At 38.1% G+C, this 25,419-nt stretch overlaps 2 protein-coding genes across 2 annotated transcripts; both read left to right on the plus strand.

Annotated features, from left to right (window-relative positions):
• The first annotated feature begins 9,291 nt into the window (after positions 1-9,291).
• Positions 9,292-23,075, plus strand: LOC143177487 (uncharacterized). Its single transcript, XM_076375413.1, has 9 exons — positions 9,292-10,559; positions 11,073-11,152; positions 13,565-13,799; positions 17,017-17,134; positions 17,431-17,578; positions 17,977-18,133; positions 18,668-19,000; positions 19,178-20,344; positions 20,726-23,075. The coding sequence occupies exons 1-8, from the start codon at positions 10,245-10,247 to the stop codon at positions 20,156-20,158; spliced, it is 2,367 nt and encodes a 788-aa protein (XP_076231528.1). The 5' UTR covers positions 9,292-10,244; the 3' UTR covers positions 20,159-20,344; positions 20,726-23,075.
• LOC143177486 (uncharacterized) lies at positions 13,821-16,479 on the plus strand. The gene has a single exon (XM_076375412.1). The coding sequence runs from the start codon at positions 14,626-14,628 to the stop codon at positions 15,094-15,096; it is 471 nt and encodes a 156-aa protein (XP_076231527.1). The 5' UTR covers positions 13,821-14,625; the 3' UTR covers positions 15,097-16,479.
• Positions 23,076-25,419: the final 2,344 nt, after the last annotated feature.

Genomic DNA, 25,419 nt, shown 5'->3' on the forward strand with positions numbered 1-25,419 from the left:
GAAGTTCCGTTGGTTTATATCTAACTTCGGTGAAATCTTTTTCTTCTGATTTGGATGATTCACCAAGTTTAATGATTATATAAAAGTGTTGCTTCAATTTTGATCACGTGATTTTACTAGAAGTACAAGTATCAAAAGTACTCACAGATTTCGCATCGTGCATGTGACTAAATCTCAGAATCCTCAAAATTCAACAGTGGCGACTGATTAATCCATTCCCGAGGAGACCCCGTCCATCCTTATCATTCGTCTCTGTCAGGAGGAGCGACGAGGTCCCGGAGGAGCGGCGGCAGAGAAAAATAATCGAAAAGGGAAAAGAGCTGAAGTAAAGGAGGAGGAGACCGCGGCCGCAAGAAAGGAACCGCTCCTTCGAGTTACCACTTAGAAAACGTTAGTTGAATCGCTTAGCTGGTCGTTGCACCGGAACGACGTCGTCGGTCGGCGTGACAATAAAGAGAGGCCGGTCGAACGTGCGCAATCGAAGGAACAACGCGCGCCGTGGACATTGAGTAAAAAAGACCGCGACCGGGTCGAGAGAAAGCGAAACCTGTCCTTAAGCGGTTAAAAGTCTCGACTTTAGATCGAGCTGCGAGATTCACCTCGAAAGCTCCGTCACTGAGAAACCTCGAGTCTTGAGCTTGCGAATCGAGACGTCTACTCGAGCTAGAAGGTTTAGGTTGTAAGGTCTGTGTTTGAGAAATTCCAAGCCTGGAAACCACAAATTGAGACATCGTACTCGAGTTGCGAGATTCAACTCTGAAAGTTCTATCCCTGAGAAATCTGGAGTCCTAAAGACGCTAAACTCGACCAACGTTCGAGAACTTTCACTCCCAATTGGGTAATTTAAATCTGAAACCTCGGATCTTCATCTTCGAGAAAATAGGAGCCTGCGGCTTGAGACTCATCCCTGGAAATCCCAAAAGTCCATGGTATCTTCGGATCGTGAATTATTTCGAAGAAAATAAAGATCAGAGTCTGAGAACTGTTCTACTAGTCAAGAAACGACGGGAAACGGTCAGTCGTTGGTCGATTCCCTCAGGGGGACGTTAAAGCGGGAGATTCTTCCAGCGAACGCGACCAGTGAAGCAAGAACACCTCGCTCTGCTTCTAGTCTATCGAGCTGCAGTTGGCGAGCTATTAATCGATCAGCTGGTGAGCAGCACGATCGAGGCCAATGTGGATGTGCTCGTGCTCCTACTGAGAAGTCTGCACTCCTCGTTTGCGTTCTTTCTGTCCCTCGTGCCTGTCATCTTCTCAGTTGGATCTTGGAACTTAACTCCGTGCATTGGAACTAGGTCTCGCTAAGTCGACCTGGTCACGAAAGAACTGGCACATCTCGAGTGTTGCACTTGTTTCCTGTCATCAGACTCTGAGGTAGCCTAATTCGCCGCGATGACCTGCCCTTTGCCTCCAAAAGGTCCGATGCCAGTGGTTATGCCCACAGTGGGCAATTATTATTCAAGAAATACTCATTTACCAATCTTCAAACGCGTGACGATTGTGAACACGATCTCTGTGATGTTTCTGCCCTCTCCTCTCAAGATCTCGAAGACGTGAAGATGTCTTGGTCGACGATTAATTTTTGGACTCTTGAGCGCTCAGAAATAACCAGGGGGCGTAAACCTTTCATCGAATCCCATTAACCACAACGATTTCCTGCCACGAGCGTCGGCAGTTGTTGTTCGCGGGCGTTTGTTGCGATGAAAGGCATAGCGAGGCGACGAGTATTCGTGGCTGTCATAATTTTAGAAAATTTAATTACGTAACATTCGAGTCAATATGTCAGCGTGACAGTTGTATGATTATGAACAAGCCAGTTGGGCCGACACTACTTAATTTCTCTAAAAATAATGTGCTCTTCTTAAGGAGCTTCGAATACATAAGAATTCAGATTTGACGTGTCGGGCCGTTAAATTGGACCATTTAACATTTTCGCGAATTCGCAGTGAGAATTGTATATCTCTGAAGCGAGAACGGAGTTTCTTATAAAGTACATACTGTATAATCGTTTGTGTCGATCGAGCAGAACTTATCAAAATGCGTAACGCTGCGTGATCAAAGTACACCGAATACTCATATTGATCCCAAATCAGTAAACGAGCTTTTGCAACGTCACAGACGAGGTCAACGCGTATTTGGAACTATTGAAATATTATATTATTATATGAAATTAGTATCTTTTAAAAAATTAGGTAAAAATGGAACTTCAGGTCTTGTTCAAATTTGTATAAGTTTGCAATTCTTTAGATAACTTTCTAATCCTTCTCTGTAAAAGTTACTATGTCTAATGTTTTAGAAGAGTTTATAGGAGACAATAAATCAATCAAATATGAATAAACGTGATTTTTATTGAATCGATGAGTTAAAGAGCAGTACAAGTCCAAAATTGGCCATTTTCAAGTAATTTTAAAACTATATTTGGACCCCAGAGCCAAAGGGTATTAAGTCACACAGAAAGCAAGTGGACTAGATGCACCCTGACTCTGGGGTCCAAATATGTAAAATCCACACAACTACATATATATTGGGATCAAATATCTCAAAACGTCATTTTTGGATTTATAAGTGCTGTTCTTCAACTCACCGATTTAATGCTTGTATCTATTCTTAACTTTTCATTTCGACTATTTATTTCTGAGTCTTCTATACTAAATTTTTCCTAAGTTATCCTAAATTATTTCAACATTTTTTGCCTCGAATTGTACACTTCTTTTCTGCTTGTTTCTTTCAATCACTATAAATCAGCATAACAGAGTTTTGATAATCCACATTAGATAGTCTATCAGTATCGACCTCATTACGCCAGCGTTATAAATTAATTATACATATTTTTACCGTGTCCATTAGCATTTGTAATTAAACCAGCTTTACACGCGACGCACAAATACCTAACCTGTAAATCATCGTCGCGAAGATGGAAATTATACAGCATGTTTCAAATAATGGTAACACTTTCCTTCTTCTTCTAACCATACGGCCAAATTTCAATTCAAATACAACTGTTCTGTAATTTTGTCATTTTCCACTGAAAAATAACTACAAACAGAATAAAGCCTAACATACTGTGAAAAAGTAAAAATACTTTCACAAATAATATTTATGGTTATAAAACAAAATGGCTTATGTCACATGTTTTTAAGATATTGGCGTTTAATGTTTTCAACTTCAATATTATCTAATGAATTTGTGACTCCTTAAACCTTTACTTCTAAGCGAACAAATTTTTTAATGCCTTTTCTGCTTTCTGTAAATATAAGTTCTATGTTCTAAATCTCAATTAAGACCTCCACTCAAATTGTCTGAAAATATAACAAAGGTCATTTTACTTTACATCCACAGGTATATTAGTTATTTTTGCTTTAAGATACAAACACTTTGTAATCACTAAATAGTTTGAGAACAATAGAGCTAAAATGAGAATCTCGTCTGACTACTTAGAATTCTTGAAACTGCTCTCGTCTGTACATACTGACAATTCTTTGAAACTTCTTTAAGTAAAGTCTTTCCGTGGCTTCCATGTAAACTAATCGTTTCTTTATCTGCTCGGTGGAGAAAAAGAGTCATCGCCTTCACTCGTCTCATCAGACGGCCTGGGAACGTTTCCAAATTCGCCGACTATCATTCGACCGAGTATGTAACTTGAAAATTGCATCGAAACAGTATGCCGTGGCGTTCCACCGAACTGCCAGCTCATCGACCTTGAAGTCGATGACAAAGCCTCGAGGAAAAGCGAGACTCAGAAACTTGCGGGGATGGGATTCGATTCTTTGTTTTTAACTTGCTCCTCGCCTCGCGAGTGGGAGGCTCCACTTTGGTACTATTCCACGTGGCAATCTGTTAGCACCTTCTAAGCGTTAATTTTTCGAGCCTCTGTAACCTGTAATTACTTTCGTACTCGTTCGTTTCCTTGTACACTTTTAGTTTGGGTCAATTAACTTTATTTTAAAAATTTTAAATGATGTTTGAGCTACTCTTTTGCCAAATCGATTAACTCCACAAAACAGAAACATTTATATTTATTTTGAATATAAAAAGTTAAGCATCGATCAAGTGCTTTGACACAACAATTTTGAAAATTTTTAAAAGTGGAGTTAATTATTGTGATCTGTGAATGACTCATTCATTTCATAGTTGTCAGATAGATTTATGAGATTATGAAAGAACTTTACTAAGATAATTGTAGACAAAATTTTTAAAATTGCGTAAAAAATGATAAAGATTGACTGTGATATTTGAAACAGTTTTCCTGAAAGATGTATTAGACTACATACAACGCGATCTTAGGATATGTATCTGAATCGTGACGGGGTTCACCCAGAACTGGTGGTACAAGTGGCAAGGGGATGATTCTACATGAAAAAAGTCGAAAATATGGAATAAAATTTTTTAATATCATGCTTCCTTATCGAGAAAATTGATTTTGAACTTTAGTCAAAGACAAAAGTATTCAAGTACAGAGTTAGGCATTTGAGGGATAATTGCGAAGAGGGAAAATGTTTCTAGTTTGCACTAGAAAATGTCTTAGTGGTCAGACCGTGAGAATTCCCCTTATCCTGTATACTCTTCAAGAACTAAAATCTGTACCTACTTCTGTACGCTTGTACTATATTGTAATTCAAAGTCAGTTATCTCGAAAACGAAGCACAATATCAAAATATTTAATTCCATATTTTCAATTAATTTTTTTATGTAGGTAGAATCACTAGCTTCCTGCTTGTCTCACTAACTCTGGAATACCCTGTATACTTTGAAAATATAAATATGCATTTGACAATTTGAAAGAAGGTATGTTGCACACAGCAATTCTAATTAAATTTCCCTATAAAATAGTCATAAGTATAATCTCACAATTCTCGATTCCACCATATCATTGAAGCAAATGCTTAACGCAAATGCCTACGTATCTATTTCCAAGACACAAGGGTCTACAAGAAAGAAACCCAGTAGGTACATTATCTTGCCATATCCTCTATTATCATTAAAAAAATTGTTAATCCAACCGATCGAGGTGATGACCCCTCCATATTCGAATCATCTGGTTCTATAAACGCTGACGTTTGTACGTATGTAGCTTATTCTATACCTGGCCCGTTGCGAGATGTAACAACGCGTATCAGGTTGATGCTCCTTGTCCCCGTCTCGAAATAACCGGACACGCCCTCGTTACGACCTTTTCGTCGTTCTCTTGCTCATTAGTGCTCTAAATGAATCACTCTGGCTCGCCAACCACCGCTACACCTAGCTACTCCGATCGCTCGTGAAAAGTTAATAGCCCGCTTTAATAACGATACCGTTCCGCTCGAATCGCTCGAGTTTGAGTCGCATTCTGCAGAGGAGCGAGATGTGGCGGAGAATAGAGAAGATGATCGTGATTTTTCGCGTTTGTCGGTGGTTTAATTAACGAAAAAGAGATAATAAAGAGGGACTCGGGGAAATTGCGGCTCGAGAAGGGCCGCGATTAAAATAGAAAACTGGGTCGACCCTGAAGGCTGGCGAGAAGCGTACCGCGCCGCGAGTATTGAGCACGTATTCTCATTATCTGTCATCGAACGCCACTTCGGATGCTAATCGCGGGAGGATCGATCGTCGAAAGGGACTCCTGAAAATTTTTTATCTTCCCGTGCCTCGTGGACCGTGATTGCGGAGTAAGAAGAATAAAGCCGGATTTTCAGAATAAAAAGGGTTCAATGGAGCACCGAGTTCACTCTTTTTTGAATTTGCCCGACGCACAATGGCCGCGAACCTGCCCTCTTGAAACCTGTTACGAGAATACAATGGCGAAATAAATTTTCTTTCGACAATATAAAACAATAACTATTCTCCTAGCGAGCTTCGAGCAAACCTTTGGCGTTCGTCGACAACGTTGCACTGTTGCATCAGAGTGCCTTCGTCTTCGACGGACGTCGTGTAGTCTGTTCTTTCAAAGTTGACGGGGACAAGTTTTTGTAAACATTTCCATCGTGTTCTGTTATTGGAAACACGGCGTGGGACAAGCGTGATGAAATGACGCAGATGCAAGGTGTAAATAATTTATGGTTGCATATTTTCAGGGGCGGTAGGGGAGGTCAAATGAAAAGCAAAATGTTTTGTTATATGTAATATCTAGTCTGTGATCTGCCTCCACTATAGGTGGAATTAATTGTAATAGGGTAATTTTACAATTTTACAGATACTGTAGACAATGATAGATATTAGAGCAAAAAGATCATAGATAAAGTATTTTATTGGAACCATTAAAGTAAATGTCTCAGTAAATGGACAAGCTTTTTAGATATTTTTGTACACGTCTCAACACGTGAATTACTTCTTTGTAGCTGAATATAGTATTTTTTGTTTTGTACTGGATGCAATAAAATTAAAGCATAAAATTAAATAGAATTAGCGTTAGTGTTCAGGTACCAGGATATGATCAGCTATTGGAATATTCGCCTTTCGATTTAATTATCATAAAGCTTGAAAAATGTTTGTAGAAGTCGATTTATGTGAATTACTAGGCCAGAAATCCTAACTTCTAGCTTGTTCGATACAGTCGAAAGTGTGCTGTGTATAAATATCTTAACGACCTTCCAAAACGTACACACTTTTTTCAAACAGCCGAAAGACATAGGTCAACAGCCTATTTCAATTTATTTGTCTTATCCATCCATTTAAGTCACTCTTTGATCAAAAATCGCACTGTGAACTTGAATAAAATAATATTACAAAACGGAAACAAATTGAATATCCGTTTATATTGAACATTCTTCTTTTAAGAAGCAATATCTTTTTCTACGAAAACTGACTATGCAAATACTTTTTTGGCTTACTGTAAACTTACTTTAACTCTCGAATAGTGAACGCTGGGTCAAAAGTGACCCTGAGTCCGCTGCCTCTGCGCATAAATGTAAAACAGTCCGCTGTCCAAGGGTTAAAATCCAAAGCTAACTCTGAGTCTCACACAAGGCAGAAAGAATAAAGGTCTCTGCAGAGGCTGAGAAGGTCCTTAACCACTGACAGGCCTCTAATCGACTCGTCTTAAATAGAGCTTTAATTTACTAAAGCAATTCACTTCGGTGTCCGTCACAAGTCACGATAAGCACGTCGGACCTCGACGCAGCTGAGAACCACTGAACTGATCGGAAATACGCGAAATCAGAGTCCAACCGTCAGTTTTCTCGTGTTAGAAAGAGGTGAGTGCGGAGGATTCACAGCGAAACGTGACAGAATCCAGGCTACGCGCACCAACGAACGACAATGATCTTGACCTCGCGCGGATAAACGCGTCGTCGTAGACCGACGGGGTCGCCCCTGCGTTTCCGCTTTCGAGCGCGCGAGCGCGTCAACGCACGTACTACACGCGGTTACGCGGCTGCATTAATAAACATGAAAACACAGCAGCACGCTGACAATCACCGTGAATTGAGTTTGTGGCTTAACCGCGCCCGAATGCTCGACTTTCCAGCGATTTTATCGACCGTTACCGATGGCGGACGACAACGAGGTTTTGTGGACTCTTCTCCGCTAAATGCGACCATGCTTGACGGTTATTGTTCATTTTTTACTTGCTGCGGTTAATTATAGTCGTTCAGGGAGTGATCTTCTTTCTTAATGTATTCCGTGTACGGTGGATCATAATAATTATCGTGAGCGGAATTTTGATTCAATGGATGGAGGTGTTCTCTAATTTGAAATTGAAAACAAAGGACAGGCCAGAAACAGAAATCATAAACGTTCAAGCCTTTTGTAGTTATAAATTTTGATGCACGTCAGTTTTTGATAACTCAAATTGTTATTGTTGATATATGAACCCATTTGGATCAGAGGGCGGAATAATCTAATTTATTTTACCCGTATTACGGGTAATAAATTATTATCTTGTAAAATATGTAAAATGTAACTTGCAATTCATAACTGCAAGTTTTTTACTCTGATTCTGTTTCAAATAAATGGAATAATGTTTTCACTTGAATTAATCGTAAAAAGTATTTGTGTTATCCAGTAAATAAGATTTTAAAAGAATCATTGTATATACATATATCACATATAATATATGTAAATATGCTCTATAGTAGGATCACTTCTGTTATAAAAATGATTAATAGTTCATATAGTAAGTTTACGATACAAATAGTTCACAATCTTCCAATTTATTAATTCTATGGACATTTTATCTATAGATATTTTTCATATAGAATCTCTATAGAAATTTTGAAAATTTTAATTAATTACGTTTTTGCTTCAACAGCATTTAATGACGTTAAATTTCATAATCAGTAAATTATAATTTAATATAAACTCATGTTGAGTTTTTGTATAATAGTAAGCGCAAAATACCATTGTACGAAAAATAACAATAAATAGACTTGACATGATTCTCAAGGTTCTTAGGTAGAATAAATTCCACGATACACGTTCACTCTTGACTTATAACAACAATAATGAAACTGGGCTAACAATGTGCAGTACTTTTTAAAAATGATTAAATATTTCTATAGTTTGTATATTACTTATACCATTTTAATTTTAGCTTTTTATTAAAAATTTAAAATTTCGCCGCAGCATGAAACGTTTTAAAAATAATTAACGGAACTCTATTTACCTCCTTCAATAACATACATATAAAAACTGAAAACTTAGGATCGATCAACATTTCGAAATTCAAGCCAGCGTCGCTAGTTTAATATTTACTAACATAACAGTGGGACAACGGAATACAGTTATTCCAGTAGAATATTGCAATTTGTGCTAGAAATATCAGTAGTTCTGTGATGTTCGCAAGTATTGAACAAGGAGAGAAAGACTTATAGTGTGAATTAATATCGTGGCGGTGAATGGTATTATATCAGTTATAATTATTCAAACTCTTTTAGAAAAATAAGTGATTATTTTAGGAAATAGTATCTAAATGAACAATAATAATATAACAGTGACGCTCGTTTATTAATTAAAAATCACAACGACCTTCAATCCAAGCGATTCTAAACTTTTCAATTTAAATTCAAAAAATTCTTCCTAATCTCAGAAACAAAAATAAATTCTAACAATCAATCGCAACAATTTTTAGAAAATATTCTAAACATATTCGTTCTTCAATTTACCTTCGATCAAGGTCCCACAACTTAGCTCGTCATTATTCTCCGCGAAATGAAAAAAATCGCGAGCCTGGTGTTCGCTAACACGCGAATTGTATCGCCGGACTGCGCACAAAGGACGCCCTGTTACGCAATCTGCTAGCGACATTGGTGACAATCATCGAATTACCTGCGAGACGCAATCGGCCGTAGTTTCGCGCGATTCTTGCTAGAGGAAGTTCGTTCCGCGAGACCAACTCGCTTGTTAGACATTCGTCGAGCGTCGACAATAACAGGAATCATTACCTCGCGATCTAGTTCCACAATCATTTCGAAAGCTCCATCTTCAGTCTCGTATTCTTTTCGTAAAAGGTCCTCTGAGTCCTAGAATCACGGATCACAATCGTAGACTCACAGAAACACAACCATCGAGATCGCTGTCGCTTTCAAACCTCGACCCAATCCGCCTTATTTCCATCTAGCGCGACAGCGGCTTAAGACGCGAAAATAGAGTCCGTGGATCATCAGTGTAAGCGAGGCGGTGCTGCCAGAACACGCGTGCACGCATTTAGTCTTTAACTGGAAGCATCCGCGAGCGGAAGCAGTCGCGTCGCGCTTGCTAGGACCACTCGTGTTCCTCAAGCGACAGCATCCACCCAGCTGACGATCCTTCCAAGGTTCTTGGTCGAAAGATGCAACAAGTGCGTCGCCCTGAAGCGCAGTCGGGAAGGTCAGGTCACCGCGAACAAGCTTCTCCCGTCGCGCATTCCAAACGCTCGTGAATCGACTGATCTCAGCGACGCAACGCCTGTCATCGCGCTGGGATTGCTTCAGTTCCGCCGAACGACCGTTTGGAACGAGTGGAGAGCCGACGATGAAAGTGCTTCCACCTGGAACCCTTGGCTCGTCTGACTCGAAGAGCTTCCTTCAAATCGTCGATGACGATTTTCGTGAATCGGGTTAGCCATAGGGCCCCTTTGTCCGCGAGAGATTAGGTCCCGTGATCGACTCTAAGCGCTCTTCCAGAGAGCCTACGGTCAGCTGGACGTACACTCAAGCTCCTCGCGCTTCGATGTTGCAGTTGGATGTGTCGGAGCGAACCGACGAAAATCGAAAAGCGTTCGAACGGACTCGATATTGCAAGAGTAATCGCGAGACCAGGAAGACGAGGGAGAGAGAAGTCGCGGAAGTGGAATGGAAGCCAGAGAGGACAAACGTCCGCTAGACAGTCTCGAGGAAGCTCCGTTTGGCTGGCCGCTCTATGGGGGACCAGGTGTCCCTCAGATATTGGTGAAAAGCTTGAACGTCTGCGCTCGATATTGCGCGGATATGGTACCAAAGAGAATGACCCTGGGTTGCCTTCGGATCCTGGCCGCGCTGCTGGTAATCGTCGTGCCGCGGTACCTCACTTACGTTCTGCTGTATCCAATTTTCAGATTAGTCTTTGGCAATCTATACCCGGCCTATGCTTCTTACAAGGCGGTGAGGACGAAAAACGTTAAAGAATATGTAAGTATGAAGAACATCGAAGTCTATGTATACCCTCGGTGAAAAAGTAGAAAAGATGGTATTCTTGGTCTGTTCCATTACAAACGATTATGTTTGATGACTCTAATTAATCTCTCGCTCGAGCACGCTCAGTGGAGCAGGCAAGTTTGTGCTAGACCTATTAGTAACACCTCGTTCAAACATAATTGCTTTTACGGGGTTTGATCGGTAAATGTTTGTCGTTGGGACATTGCTTAGGTTGGCATTTCGGGTGAATTCGTCTTTCGGTAGACACTGCGTGCTCATCCATTTAGAGTGTGTTTCTTTTTTGTTTTTCGTTGAAAATTCCAAGAATAACGACCGTGTTTACTAGAACTGGAGCGAAGTAGAAGCTTTTTGAAGACGAATGGGCATTCTCTGAGAATATACGATACGTTATTTTAGTGTCGGGAGGTCTGATCCTGATCTTCCACGATTGTCCTTACTGTTACTATGTTCCATAGCTCAGTGTATAAGCATTTTCTCCGTTTTCAGGTCAAATGGATGATGTACTGGATCGTGTTCGCGCTGTTCACTTGCGCGGAAACCTTCACTGACGTCTTCTTTAGTTTCTGGTAAGATATTCGTGGTTTACATAGTAAATTTCACCATTCGTGTTTTCTTCGATTAAAGCTTCGTTGTAGATAAATGTTTGGCGACTTTTGATCTTCATGTAATCGAGCAAAACATTCGACCCGGATGTATTTACTAGACTTCAATCTTTAGAAATTTAGTTTAAGTTAGAAAATGAAGTGTATACTTTGATTGGAAAAAAACGATCCGATTGATTGATTGCGCGGTAAATTCATATTTTACGCGTTCTCTACTCCAGGAATCTACAATATTTATCTTAAAACTTTCTCCAAATGGGTAAACATATTCAGTTTGAAGTTGAAACGGGATAGAAAAAAACATGTTGAAATGACGAAGAACGCAACTGTTATTTCTCCATGATTGAATATTGCGTTTCCTACTATTTACTTTTTATGGTCTCTACGTTCCGTGCAAGAGATAATTTACAATTCCAACTTGTTTTCAGGCAATGCTCCTATGAATTCTGTTTTTTATTGTTAAAACAGTACCATATGTACCTTACAGTAGAAGCATAACTGGGCCAAGAGATTGGGCGAATATTAGAACAAGCACTGTGAAGGAAAATGAGCTTTAAAGAGCTAAGGAGTTTCAAAGGCCTCGTAGAATGACTGTAGGACGGGCCTATGTAAGCCCCATAACAAGAAAATTTAGATTCGAAACAGGAAGTGTCCTAAATTTGATCTGAACAGTCAATTTCAAACCAATCGAGGGTCAATTGAATCACTGTTAAAGAGTACTTTACTGTAAAGTCTCTCGCTGTTAGGCTAAATGAAAAAGGGTAGCAAAAAGTCGTGCGTACTTTCTAACTTAAGTCCAAAAGTCCTCGAAGTTCTAGAGTAGCGTTGCACGCAGAAACGAAGTGCGAAGAGGGAAAGTCGCGAATACCGGGCAGTTCGGTCACGGCCCCCTTTTCGCCGGAAGCAAGTAAAATTCAAGCGAGCTTGGGGCCAATAAACCGGCGTGAACCAACCACGTGGTCCGAGCTTCGCCACCGGGAATTCCGAAAGTCTAATTTTGGCCGAGATGGATATTGGCTTACATGCACTTCTGAGGGTTCCACCGGTGTCTCTCCTTCCGTCTCTGTTTCTGGCGTTCCTCCCTGCTGTGCCAGATCTCTCCCTTCATACTCGGATTACAACCAAACAGGAGAGAGCCTCGTGTATTTCTGGCCTCAAGTACCCTCGCGGTATCCTCCCCTGCCCCAGTCTAACCTTTCCTCCTGATTTTCTTTCGTACCCTGACCCTTTCGACAACAGTCAAAGCGGACATGATTACCCCCCTTTTTCATCTTCTGTTCTACTTTGTCCAGTATTTCGTATTTTATAGCCTCATTTAACGATTCTGTAGTTTATACTTGCTTATACGATGGGTTTATAGGGTTTTCTATTTCGAAATTTAGCCATTTATATTTTTGTAGTCGAATAGTAAAACCTGATATGGCACTTCCTTTTCAAACTCCGAGACTCATGTGTATCTAGATGAGATCAATCAGGTTGTCAGAGATGGTATCTATCTTTCACGTAGTTTAAGAAAAAAGCAAGGTGACAATTCAAGACATGTAGATTTACCTATTGGTTTACCTAACTCAAAATCGCTGTATTGAAAGATTAGAAAATCATAATATGTCATGTTTTGCCATCTGACTATAGATTTATGTATATTAATACGTGGTTGCTAGGATTATGATCGTCAGGTTGGTTTGGCATGGAAAGTCCAAAATTATGGACCTAGGTAAACAGGACTATGTTATGAATTAAAATTAAAATTAAAAGTTCTGTTGATTAATAATAATCGCGTGTATTTAAAGGATAAATCCCTTCGAACGCAGAATTAAATAGGTAAATAATAAGTTGTAGTTACCAATGTTTAACAAGTTGAGAAAGAATATGGGAGGAGTGCACAGGTGCACCATAAAGAAAGGAAAGAAAGAAGGAATATCTATAAGCATAGTATCATACAGAGAAACAACTATAAAAACCAACTATAAAATTCAAAGAAAATGGCAGTTTTACGAGACTAAACTTTCTCTTGTGTTGCTTACTACATTAATATTTTCGTTTCAATTTAATTCCTCTCATTTTAATTCGTCTCAGACTATAAAGTATAATTACATTAATTTACGTTAATAATTTTTTTTAAATTTTCCATTTCTGTTTTAATCGAGTAATCACAGAATACGATACGTGTCAAAAAACAACTAATTATTTCAATTATATAACAATATTAATCAAAAGTACCGTGTAATATACTTTAGGTACAGAAATATTTTAAAATTTTAACTCCACTTCTAATTGAGTTTCGAAGTATAAATTTTGTTCGAATTTGTAAAATTTCGGTAGTTAAATTAATATCTCGTGACTGTAACGCTAGTTTTTCGATCTCTTCCCATTTAGGTTCCCTTTTTACTATGAAATTAAGACTATCCTGGTGGTCTGGCTGTTGAGTCCAGCCACCAAGGGCTCGAGTATCCTCTATCGGCGGTTCGTTCATCCAGCTCTGATCCGCCGCGAGGCTGAAATCGACGAAGCCCTAGCACGCGCCACGGAGCAGGGATACACGGCGGTTTTGCACCTTGGCTCGAAAGGTGTTAACTATGCCACCACAGTTCTTATGCAGACCGCCATCAAGGTAAGTTCTAGGAACTTACAATCGCAAAAAATCACTTAATCACACTATAACAGAGGGATCGATCGATTTGCCTATGTAAAGTTTATTTTCTTCTTTCGTATTAAATTGCACAAGTCAGATAGATAACCACAATTTCGCCAGTAATTTACAATTCTCTATCTCAAAAAATCCATAAATTAATAATTGAAATCGCAAAATAATTTAGGTTCTAAGCACCAGATAAGACTTTAAACTTTATGAGTCATTTGGTAATTTCGCTAAATAGGTATTTAGAAAAGTTGTAAACCGCTTGAAATATTAGCGTGGCGAAATCGTGATTACCTATTTCATTTTTATGCGACACTTGATCCATTCGATTAAACGATATCATCCCAATACAACCTTTTTGCCCATAACAGATCGATCGAATCCATTTTATGTTCCACTTAAGTACCCCGCTTTAGCAACAGCTTCAACAAACGCACCCCTAGCTCGTTAATCGTTAAATAATTTATTCTCGATTTTATGTTTTTGTTGCCCCGCACGCCTATCCTGCACGCCGTATCACCGTCTCTAATCAAAAAACCACCAACGTCGACCACCACCAACAACATCACCACACAACATCGTCTAACCACAATCATCGCTGTCCCCTTAACAAAATCATCGTCGCCTAAATAAAACAAACAAAAAAAAAAAAAAAAAAAAAAATTTAAAAACCAACATCGTGTCGTACGTGTGTACATTGTGCTCAATTCATCTGTAACACAACCAAAACAAACGCTCGACGACGGTCGCTGTATACGTATATTAAAAATGACATTAAAAAAAAAAATGGCTAAATGCAATGCGGGATCAGCATTTGGTACAACCAGAGCCGATCGTGGTGCGTGAACTACCTGGCAGCAAATCAGACTCGGCGCTTTCTAGCTCAGCCAAGCGTCCAGCAACGTCGACTCCCGAGAGGGAGGAGGACCTGAGAAGCGAAGCGTCGACGAGCAGACGCCCGAGTCCAAGCGCTAACGTGGACGACTTTGCCCCCGAGGAAGCGGTGCCCAGCATGCACGAGGACGAGAACACGGACGACGACCCATTTCGTCTCATCGAGGACCAACGCGAGTTCAAGGTGCCGCAGCCGAAGAAGACCAGCAAGAGCCGTAAGACCAAGAGGGAACGAGGAGAATCGTCCAGAACATTGAGGTCCAGGACTCGCGAAGAAATTTATGTCAATTACGAATACAGCGACGACGATTTCGAACAGGCTACAAAGACGAGGAACCCCCAACCAGACGAGGAAGTCTTTGTTGATTTGTACTGATCGTCTGTAATCTTTCTGATTCGACGAACAGGCGAAGCTTAGACTAAGGTTACCGTAGCGTTAATTTTTCACGGTTTTTAAATACGTTAGGTCCAATTATTCGCGATGATTTTTGAGAGATTGTAGAGTACTGAATCCATTTGCTGTTCGTGGTTAGCGCAGACGTTAACGTTGCGAATCAGCTGGGGATTTTGAGGTGATTTGAAAGACTTGATGGACACTGTTTTATTGCGTGGATCCTGTTCATTTTAGTCGCGTGAAAATTGTTTGTTCCGACTGTCGTAGATGTTACCAATATGTAAAAAGGGTTAAGTAGTTTTGTATCTTATATTGGAGACCTCACGATAGACCAAGTTTGTTACCAAGTTTTTTCGAGCGAATTTGGGGGACTATTAACCATAACCTGCTGACTGATTTCGAGAAAACGTTGTTTAAGGTTGATTGAAGGCAACTTGGTCCACTTTGGTCGTGAAGTCTTCTAATTGCGTTTAGCTGATCGTGTTGGAGCTGGTACTGTGTGTCTTTCTATAAAGTCTGCAATTTATATACTTTGTTATTGTCAATAGAATCTAAGAACAACCTTTAAGTGTTTGTTCTCGCAAATCGTTATGATGCTAGTGATTCGAGCGAACTGGTGCCTTTGAGCAACTCTAGGTTGCCACATATACTTTAAAGAACAAGTAACCTCTAACAGAGTCAATTCGAATGAAGAGAAATTTTGTCAAAATCTCTTTCAATGAAGAAAGATTTTTGTTCAATATAACAGACGCGAATCTTCATTATTACAATTATTAATAGAACCTACTTTTTATACACGAATCATATTATTCATATTTTGTATCACGTTTTACATATTCATCACAGTCACCGTCATAACTGTTTATCGGTATTTTCATAGAGCTGACGAGCTCTCCGCGTGTTTCGTTGATGGAGCGAAACGTATTGAAACAGAAGAACCGTGACCGCTGTTAAATCGAGTATCAGCTTGATGTAAAAGTAGCGCAGCAACGCATAGAATCGAACGTATAACTTTTTGTTCTTTAAGTAATCGGTGACTAAGGATTGAAAGGAAGTCGAAGAACTTTTTGCGATTTTTGCCTCTTAACATTAAATAATTAAGACTTCCTTTCAATTCTTCAGACTCTCGAATCATTTCCTAATAAATCCTTTTAATTGTAAAAGAACACAAGCCGCGAGAAATTCATGTGTTCGACCAAGTACCATTTATCGTAATTTACTATGTAATAAACCAAGGAAAATCGTATCGGCGCGCACAATTGCCAAGTAGCGTTTAGGGAGTAAGACTTTTTATACCTGATCCCAAAGATTTTACGCAACAATGATATGATATGTTTCTTTTTTCGAATAAACTCATTCTAACGACAAGGACGTGCTGTTGCGTTCTCTTTCTATATATACGACCATCGAGCGAAACGCGCGTCCACTCCGCGATTATTCCTCCCGTCGATTGATTCCTCCTGTTCATACCGAGCGAATCCCGCCTAACGAGTTGGTCCAGTTAATCAAGAGAAAACCCGCTTCTTCTATCGCTGAACCGCGGACACGCTTGCCGTTAACCCGCGCCAGTATGCAAGCCAGAAAGAAATGCACCCGGACAGACCAGAGACAGGCTGGCTTTGCGTTGCTGAACCCAGGCCTAGATCGATCGCTAGACGCCTAGGACCGTTGCTATTCGCGCTCTGGTGACGGCAGATAACACATTAACACCTTTTTTCCGGCTTGGTAAGAGTTTTATTTTTGTTTTCGTTACCATCTTCTTTTTTATCTTTCCCCTTTTGTACCCTTTTATTTCGCCGAGTCGATAGATATCGATTTCTTTGCACTGATGCCTAACAAAACAAACGCGACATCGCCGGTACGCAGTGCCCGACTGACGAAAACCGTGAATTGGTCTTTCAGGGCGGCGGTGGACTGGTGCAGCACTTGAAGAAGAGCTACAGCCTGAGCGATCTGACCGGCGAGAAGGAGGACGAGAATAGAAACACCTCGCACATGCACGACGAGACGGACATGGAAGGTTGTTGGCCGATTATAGCACCTCTAATTCGCGCGAATCGCGATTTGAACAGATTTATATCGTTCCTTTAAGTTCATTAGACGATTGTTTAAGGAATTATTAAGCAAATTATTGATAATTCAGTTAGAGTATTGAAATAGAAAGATCGTTGAGTCTGAGACTTGCAAGAAGTAACCTTTGCTCTAAACGCTATCCAAAATCAATAGTTGAACGAACGATATGGATCCTGTTGATATCAGAGATTGTCAAGTGTTAGAATTGACTGTGATGGAAAGTTGTCTTGCTAACTTTTACAGTGGAACCTCGGCGAAGAGAGCACGTTGGAAGGAGAGGTTACAGTCCTCGTCGAACACAGTCGACTAGTAACCGAGTAGAAATGTACTTTTCCGAGGTGGACGTTGACGTTAGGCAGCCGAGGCCTAGAGAACCCACAGCTAGCTTAACGTATATATCTTGCATTCTGTATTTTACTAGTCTGAAATTGACCTTTTCGGTATGAACATTTATTAAGTTGCTACTAAACATATTTCTCATAAATTCTTGTTCATCATTCGTCATAAATTCTTATTTATTATTTCTCATATTCTACCTATATTTTTTCTTGATATTTAGATATTCGCTAATTCGTTGTCGCAATACTTAACCAGCAAGGACGTTATGAAATTACAACAATTCTTTGTAATTAATTATAAACTAGTATTTTATAGTTGACTCTTAGTATACTGAAAAGGTTACAGTATTATGGATAGTAAAATGTGTAGAGTTTCTTGGGTTTTTCTTGAAATTTCTTTTAGAAGGATTAGGAATCGACCCATGATTTTATTGACACTCTTTAATTTTAGTAATATCAGATCCTCAGACGACATATCCAGCGGATATAGCAGCGGAGAAGCGCTACAATCTACTCGTTCCTCTCATGGTGATTCATTAGTTAGAACATCGAGTGTTGGTGCAAGGACGCGTTCAAAGCCACGATCTACTACAAAGAAGACACCTGAGGTATTAAACTAAGATGTTCGAATTTTAATGATAATATAAATTCAGTCTTAGCACTTTAACTGCCACAGGACTTCTATATGAGTAACAGCTTTATTTACACAACTACGTATGATGTCCATTTATAAGTAGACTGAGGATATTTATGCAAATTTTTATTTTCATAAACACAATTAGATGAATGGTATCTAATTAAAGATTTTGTTCACTCTCCAAATATCGTACAGTTATTTAATTTTCAATATTTTGTACATCTTTGAATATGTATTACGTGGATTCTGCCGTTTTTGGCATAAATGCATAAAGACCCGCATAAGATTATGAATTAAATAGTAGAGTATTTTTTAATAAAGAATCTTAAAATGAGAAAATGTATATGAAATACAGTGGCAGTCAACGTGTTAACTGTCCATTAATTCGAGTATCATTCTTTATTCAATTAAGAAATTGGCGCTTCAGGAAGATAATTACTTTTTCGATTATTTCTATCTTCTGTTGTTTGATTCTATAATGAATTTATTTTTATGATATTTGAAGGACGCAGGAGAGGATTCCGACAGCAATGACCCTCCTTTCTCCAAACACATCTCACTTCCGTCACCTTTAAATCTTGTGACCCCTGAACAAGCTCTCGAGATCCTGCTTCTACTCTCGCAAAACAGTAATGTAGCTGATTATATCGAATTCCATCGTGAATCCTTTGTCGCAGGTAAAGATGATTTAATCGATAACACCAGTCAATCAGGCTCTAATCCAGAGAAGAACAAATCAGAATCGAATGAGTCGATCACTGATCATCTGTCAGACTCTACTTTAATCGCAGAGGTTCAAATCGTTCAGAACATAGAGACGAACATTGTCCCGGAGACCGCAACAAAGACAGAAGAAGTCGATATCAATAATGTATGCACCGATGCAACACAAATACAACAGGCAAACAGTGAAGAAACAAAGACTGAGAAAACAATTGCAAATAATACAGCAACAGAATCTACGAGTAACCAAACTTCCTCTGAAATGTCTGAAAATTCTGTGAAAGAAGTGGAGCGCACGATAACCGATGAACTCTGTCAAAGCAAGTTTGACGAGCTAAAGCAACTTCTAGATGAAGCTCATAAGGCTGTCAATAATATTGTGCATACGCAAGAGAAACTGAGATGTAGCGACACAAGTATCACTGAAACGTTATCAGAGAATGAGAATGTTAAAAGAGAAAGTGCTAGCGAGAACTCAAATAAAAACAACTTTGGGGAGATTAAAGAACAACCAAAGGAGACTGGTGAAGTACAAACAGCTAGTGATACGACAAAAATTGATTCAGAAAGTGACAATATGACGTCTTTGGATGTTTGGTCAACTCCAAATATATCGCGCAGCAGTTCCGATAGCATTTGTCGTGCAGGAAAGTACAACAAGAAGCCAGCACCTAAAGCACCTCTTGCACCAAGTGAAGATGACTTAGATGACGCTGAAGATTCTCAGAACGCACTGAAAGCCACTTTGGTCATCAAAACTGGTACGTTGAAGACATTTTCGAACACCAGCAACACGAAAGATGTTTTTATCGCACATGCTGTGGATAAACCGAGGGGAAAGAAGTCTAAGAGGCAGAAGACTAAGGAAGGCTTCTCCAAACTGTTAACAATTCCGAAAAATATTTTTCACAGTGCTTTTTCTAGAGAGCACAAGGGTTCGACGAAAACAGAAGACTCTGCTTCAGATATTAGCGCTCCCGAATCAAGATCAAATAGTTTGGAGCCACAAGAAATGATTATAGAGCTTGCACCAAAGTTATCGATTTCAAGTGAAGAAAGAAGTGATGAGAAAAGCGATAACACATCCAGTAGCTCCGATACTTATGTGATTGCACCAAGCAACAGCATTGATGATACAAACGAAACTGAAAAAGAGACTAATACTCAAAGTACTGATGAAAATAAGAGTAAAATTGAGACTTCAGAACCAGAAATAAGAGAGATGTCCCAATCACCTAAAATTGGGAGAAAATTAGAGTCAGATATTTTTTAAGAACCTTCAATCGAGACATCTTGTGTGATATTAATTACAAATTAGTGGGTCTTATTGACTGGTTATTAGGAAATTAAAAAATTAAATTTACCTATTGTCACCTATCCTTCCTCATCCTCCTCCATATTTAAACACAATACCATACTGGAATTCTGGAGAGAAGAAACGGATTAATACGTTCAGATCGTATGAAAATGTTTTCTAAAGCGTTTTCAAATTTGTAACTCCTTAGATAACTAATAAATTAGCGAGTGTTCTTCTTGATGTGTCCCTAAATGTGCATGTCGCTAAATCATTAACATTAAAGCGGCAGTATTACTGTCAGCAATCATTAATTGCTGCTTCCAGAAATAAGTATATCCTCTAAGAGTAAGTTTGCGTTGAATTTATTATAAACAGTGTGGTGTGCAGCGTATTAAGCGTGTTTAATTTCCATTTTCTTACAAAATCTTAAAACAGATATAAAACAAATGAAAACACCCAGTTTTATTTCACGATTGAGCATTGGCCTTTGAATTTTATGTTAACTACAGTCTAAGTAACACTTGATTTATTTCTGTATTTCAGATAACAAGTTTCGCTACACTCCCTCGCAGCAAGAAGACAAGTAAGAAGAAGGTGGCATGAAATTTGGGAACGGCTGCTGATCGCATCAAGGAATAAGATCAACCACTTCCAATCGACTATAAAATCGATTCAGGATCAGCAGCGCGCTTCATTGAATTCGTGATATAACGTTGGGTCTTAGGGCTAGCATTACCCTATCTTTTTGTGTATAGTTCTTTTATAAGACATGAAATTCTTACTAGTTATATTTAAAATGTTCGGCTAAGTAGTTAAAAGAGAATACGAAGAAAACTAATAGATTGATTATGATAAGTCATAACACCGTTGTTCACGGTCATCCAAGAGATTTTTAGAGTTTACATTTCTGCTCTTAATTGCGTGCACCAAGACTCAGGCGTAATGTCACTTAAATTAACAGTTTTTTATATATAAATGGAGAATCATAGTAAAGAATTCGGTGCTTATTGCACTTTTGATCAATGTTGCTTAACATCAAGCGTAGACTACCAAAAGGGACGCGTAATGTGTATCACACATGCCCGATGTCGTCGTATATGTCCAGCAGAACCGCATGAAATTGCGTTTTTAAGCTTTTCTAATCTGTAGTCTCGATATTTTCCAAAACTGTTGAATCATCGTGAAAGATGGATTCTTGCGTAAATGTTAAGCGAGAACAGTTACATAACTGTGAACAAAAATAAGAGAAATGAATTCTAGTCAAGAAACGAGACGTACTCAGGCAATTCTCGAATAGTGCCACTATTGACTTTCTATAATTTGTCTATATGCGACTGTAGTTAGCAATTATTTGAAGACGTGCAGTGGTAAATCTATAAATGGCTGTATGAGCAAAGTCATCCTTTTTTTTTTTTCATGAAACTAGAACGTCCAAGTGATGCGTATGTTTATAAGGACTATAGCTAAATATAAGATACGGTAGACGACCAACGATTCATTGAAAATTCCAAAACCCTAACTTAATATACCTCACGACGATTGATTTCGTGTGCTTTCCTTTAAGGGGTTTCAAATTCGAACGAAATAAAGCCTGAAGAGTATGCGATAATAGGCTCAGAGTTTTGTACATTGAAACGCGTTAACGTGCACTTCTCTCGAATCAGACTGGATATGGAATAAATACTAATGAACCGTAGGCAACGCCTCCCTTGAAATCTAATCCATGTTATTTCTTAGTTACGACTTTTTAAAAGACGTATAATACATGTTACCATTATCTCGTTTACGTTCTCTTTTGCATCGATGTACCGTGCAGAAGATTCACGCACAAGTATTGCGACTGCTTCGAATTGCGACGCGCGTTTAATTACAAATGTTGATGAATTCGTGCATATAGTTTATCGTATTGTGTTCTAATAACCAATATAAATTAGGCTAGTCTCATCCGATAGTTTTCGATGCCATTGTACACGAACGCTATTCGATACACCATACAGAGAGATCCAAAGTACATTACATTTGATTTCTTGTTTGACTTTATATAGTTCGTTGATTATTGTACTATCAACTTTGGGACTCCCTGAATGTGTGATCTTCATAGAGCTGCCGAAAGAAAAAAAAAAAAAGAAGAAAACAACGTCTTGTCGAGAACTGTGTGCGAGACGTAGTATTACTGATTACATAGGAATCTGTTATATCGTATGATATAGTTGTTGATTTTACCACGCACGTTTTAGGCGACGATCAAGACTAACAAGCCACCAAACGAAAATGCAGCCGATGCGATGAACGTATACATTTTTTCAAACATGTCAGTACACCGTAGTGATCATAGCGATAAATTAAGGATAAATATTCATAGCGTCATGATGGCAGAGCTTTAGCTTATTTGAAAAATTCGAAGCTCGTAAATGTTTCTTAGCGCGTTGGTATTAGCATTCGCTGCATTTTATCGGTAACAGCTTGAACTTCGAAGCTCGTCAGAGGGAGGAAGCTAATTATAATTACAATTTATATGGTATTATTAATCCTTAGCTATCTTGATATTTGTGTACGGATGCGTGTACGTGTGAGAGAAAAAGAGAAAGAGATGCTCAACTAAGAAACTTTGCCCATGTTTAAAGGGAAAAATTCCTAAACTATTTACGGTACCTCGATATTATTCAAGCTTCGTTCTTTGTAATCATTAAGCCTCTCTCGACGTATTGACTGTGCGTCATAAATTATATGGTGCTGCGAACATTCTAATTTATTTTATAGATATGCAACCCGGCAGCATAAAGGGAAAACGTGTTCTGAGCGTAGAAATTATTAACTATGGAGGATGTGGATAGATTGGTTAACAGTATTTCGGTTTAAATATGTCTGTAGCCAATAAAGTGACATGAAAGCATTTCAGGTGAATTTTTCAAAAATTCTAAATTCTGCAGCATTTTTAAAGAAACTAATTGACCTAAAGTTTCACAAGATGTAAGTATTTAAAATGGTATCATATTGGAAAAAAACTTTCTGTCGATCAAGAATATACACTTATATGTATAACCATGGTTTTCTCATTCAGTACCACAACTATTTCGTCTGTATAATCATATCACATTAAAATATCATTATCATGTTAAAAAAGTTATTTCATAACTTATGTATATTACGAATAAAAATACCTATAACAGATTTGATCATGTTCGACGTCATAAACTCGTTAGGAGCTAAAACCTAGCGACCCAATTTCATCTTTCTTTCCTTTAAATCAAATTAATTATCATTTTTGAACAAGAAAATGAATCTAAATGCAATAAAAAAAAAATTCTACTTAAGATTCTTCTTTGTCAAGAAGAAGTTAATTTATATTACAATTAAAACCCGTTTTTAAAACCTTATAACTTTCAATCAATTTTGACCGATCCCACCGTCAAAATAAAGTTTTTAAACAAAAGATATGTCTCCTTATACACATATACATACAGAAAATAGACAATACAGAAAACAAACAAAAAACTCATTACTAGATAAACTAAAAATACAGAATGTCATACCTTTAACACCCACAGGTTGGAAGCAAGTTAATAAATCATCTAGTCAGTGTCTCTTGGGACTGAAACAAAAAGACAACAAATATTATAAAATCAACTTTCAAATTTTCAAACTGTAAGCTTTAAATTATACTTTCTAAATTTTATATGAAATACCAATAAAATAAAATTATTCTTACATCATTCTTCACGTTCCAACACTCGAAGTTGCAAACTGTTGAATTTTCCTTCACGACTCGAAAATGCTGATACATCGTCACTTTCTCGCAAAAACAAAAAAAGGATAAAAATAAAGGACTATTAACGCGCCCTAAAGTTCAGTCGGACGAATAATTCATTGATTTGATTCTACATGACCACATTGCAACAAGTTCCCTGAAAAAAAAAATACAATTTTACTTCCAGTTTTGTTTTGTTACTGCATATAAAATGAAATATCTGTTGACTTATAAAGATTAGTCAGCTAAAAGGGAAAGAAATTTAAAGGATAATTTTAAACGTCAAAATGTAACGAAATAACGAAAATGCAATTCTACGTTTAAAATTCACTTCAAACTTTACTTGATTCGCTTGGTACAAAATCGAATAACAGTATTTTCAGCACGAAGCTCATGAATTATCATAGTGACTGTTCAGGTCGAGTTATCGAATTATATCATAATTACGACGCGAGTGGTCCTTTCGTCAGTGACTATAATAGTCACTGTTTTCTTTAAATGCTTATAGTTAATAAATGAAGACTCTAACGCAATTTCGTTATTTGCCATTCTTCCCTCACCCGTAACTAAACACTCCCGTCGTATGCTAGCATATAAAATTATATTCAATGACAAAAACTGTAAACATTATTACTGTGTGATCTGCTTATAAAAATGATGTATCTATGTACCTTTGCTTCAAAGCTTCGTCTTCCATCTCACAGTAAACAAAGACTACACGAAAACACAAAAAGCGGAACGTCGAGACTACAAGGAACGTTTATTCTATGAAAAAATAAATGAGAACCGAGAAACGATCTTGGTCTATAAATGAGCGCGAAAAACTGCGTGCGTGCGCAAGAGAGTGCGTGCGCATGAGAGTGCGTGCGCAAGAGAGTGCGTGCGCAAGAAAGTGCGTGCGCAACGCATAGTAGCAATCACGTGACTATGCCTTGAATATATTATATATCTATAGATTCAATTGCTTGCTTTCTATGTTCTGTTCGTATTAGCATTAAAAACAGCATATAAATGCAAGTTAGTTGATTCATTAAAGATAAATTGGTAAACAAAATAAAATACAAAACAAATTTAATATAAATACTGCTAGAAAAATGTACTGCTGTAAAATGTAAATAATCTTGATGCTTCGTAGAAATCTAACTATAAAAACTATATATAAAACTAACTATAAAAATCCGTATCAATGCTTATGATCACTGACGATTCAGTAGATTCAAAATAATAAAACTATCCATATATGCGTGAATTTTACCTACTCTTTGTTGCCACAAATAAATATATAACCTATTAATTAATACTAAACGAAATTTCTTTTTAAAATTATTTTCTTGAAATATTCAATAAATTTCTAATAAACAATCGTTAAAAAAAAACTGAAATATCGAAAAAGTAGCGGAAGATAAAAATAGTAACACGAAGCAAACGACAACGCTAATAATTATTAAACCCGATTACACATTAGTAAATAATTGATATATGCACCTTA

This window comes from Calliopsis andreniformis, chromosome 3 (genome assembly GCF_051401765.1).
Source record: "Calliopsis andreniformis isolate RMS-2024a chromosome 3, iyCalAndr_principal, whole genome shotgun sequence".
NCBI lineage: Eukaryota > Metazoa > Arthropoda > Insecta > Hymenoptera > Andrenidae > Calliopsis > Calliopsis andreniformis.

Coding starts and splice junctions, on each gene's coding strand:
- LOC143177487 (XM_076375413.1), top strand. CDS start 10,245: ATGGAAGCCAGAGAGGACAAACGTCCGCTAGACAGTCTCGAGGAAGCT. Junction 17,135..17,430: donor CGACGAGACGGACATGGAAG/GTTGTTGGCCGA, acceptor TAACTTTTACAG/TGGAACCTCGGCGAAGAGAG. Junction 18,134..18,667: donor CTACAAAGAAGACACCTGAG/GTATTAAACTAA, acceptor TGATATTTGAAG/GACGCAGGAGAGGATTCCGA.
- LOC143177486 (XM_076375412.1), top strand. CDS start 14,626: ATGCGGGATCAGCATTTGGTACAACCAGAGCCGATCGTGGTGCGTGAA.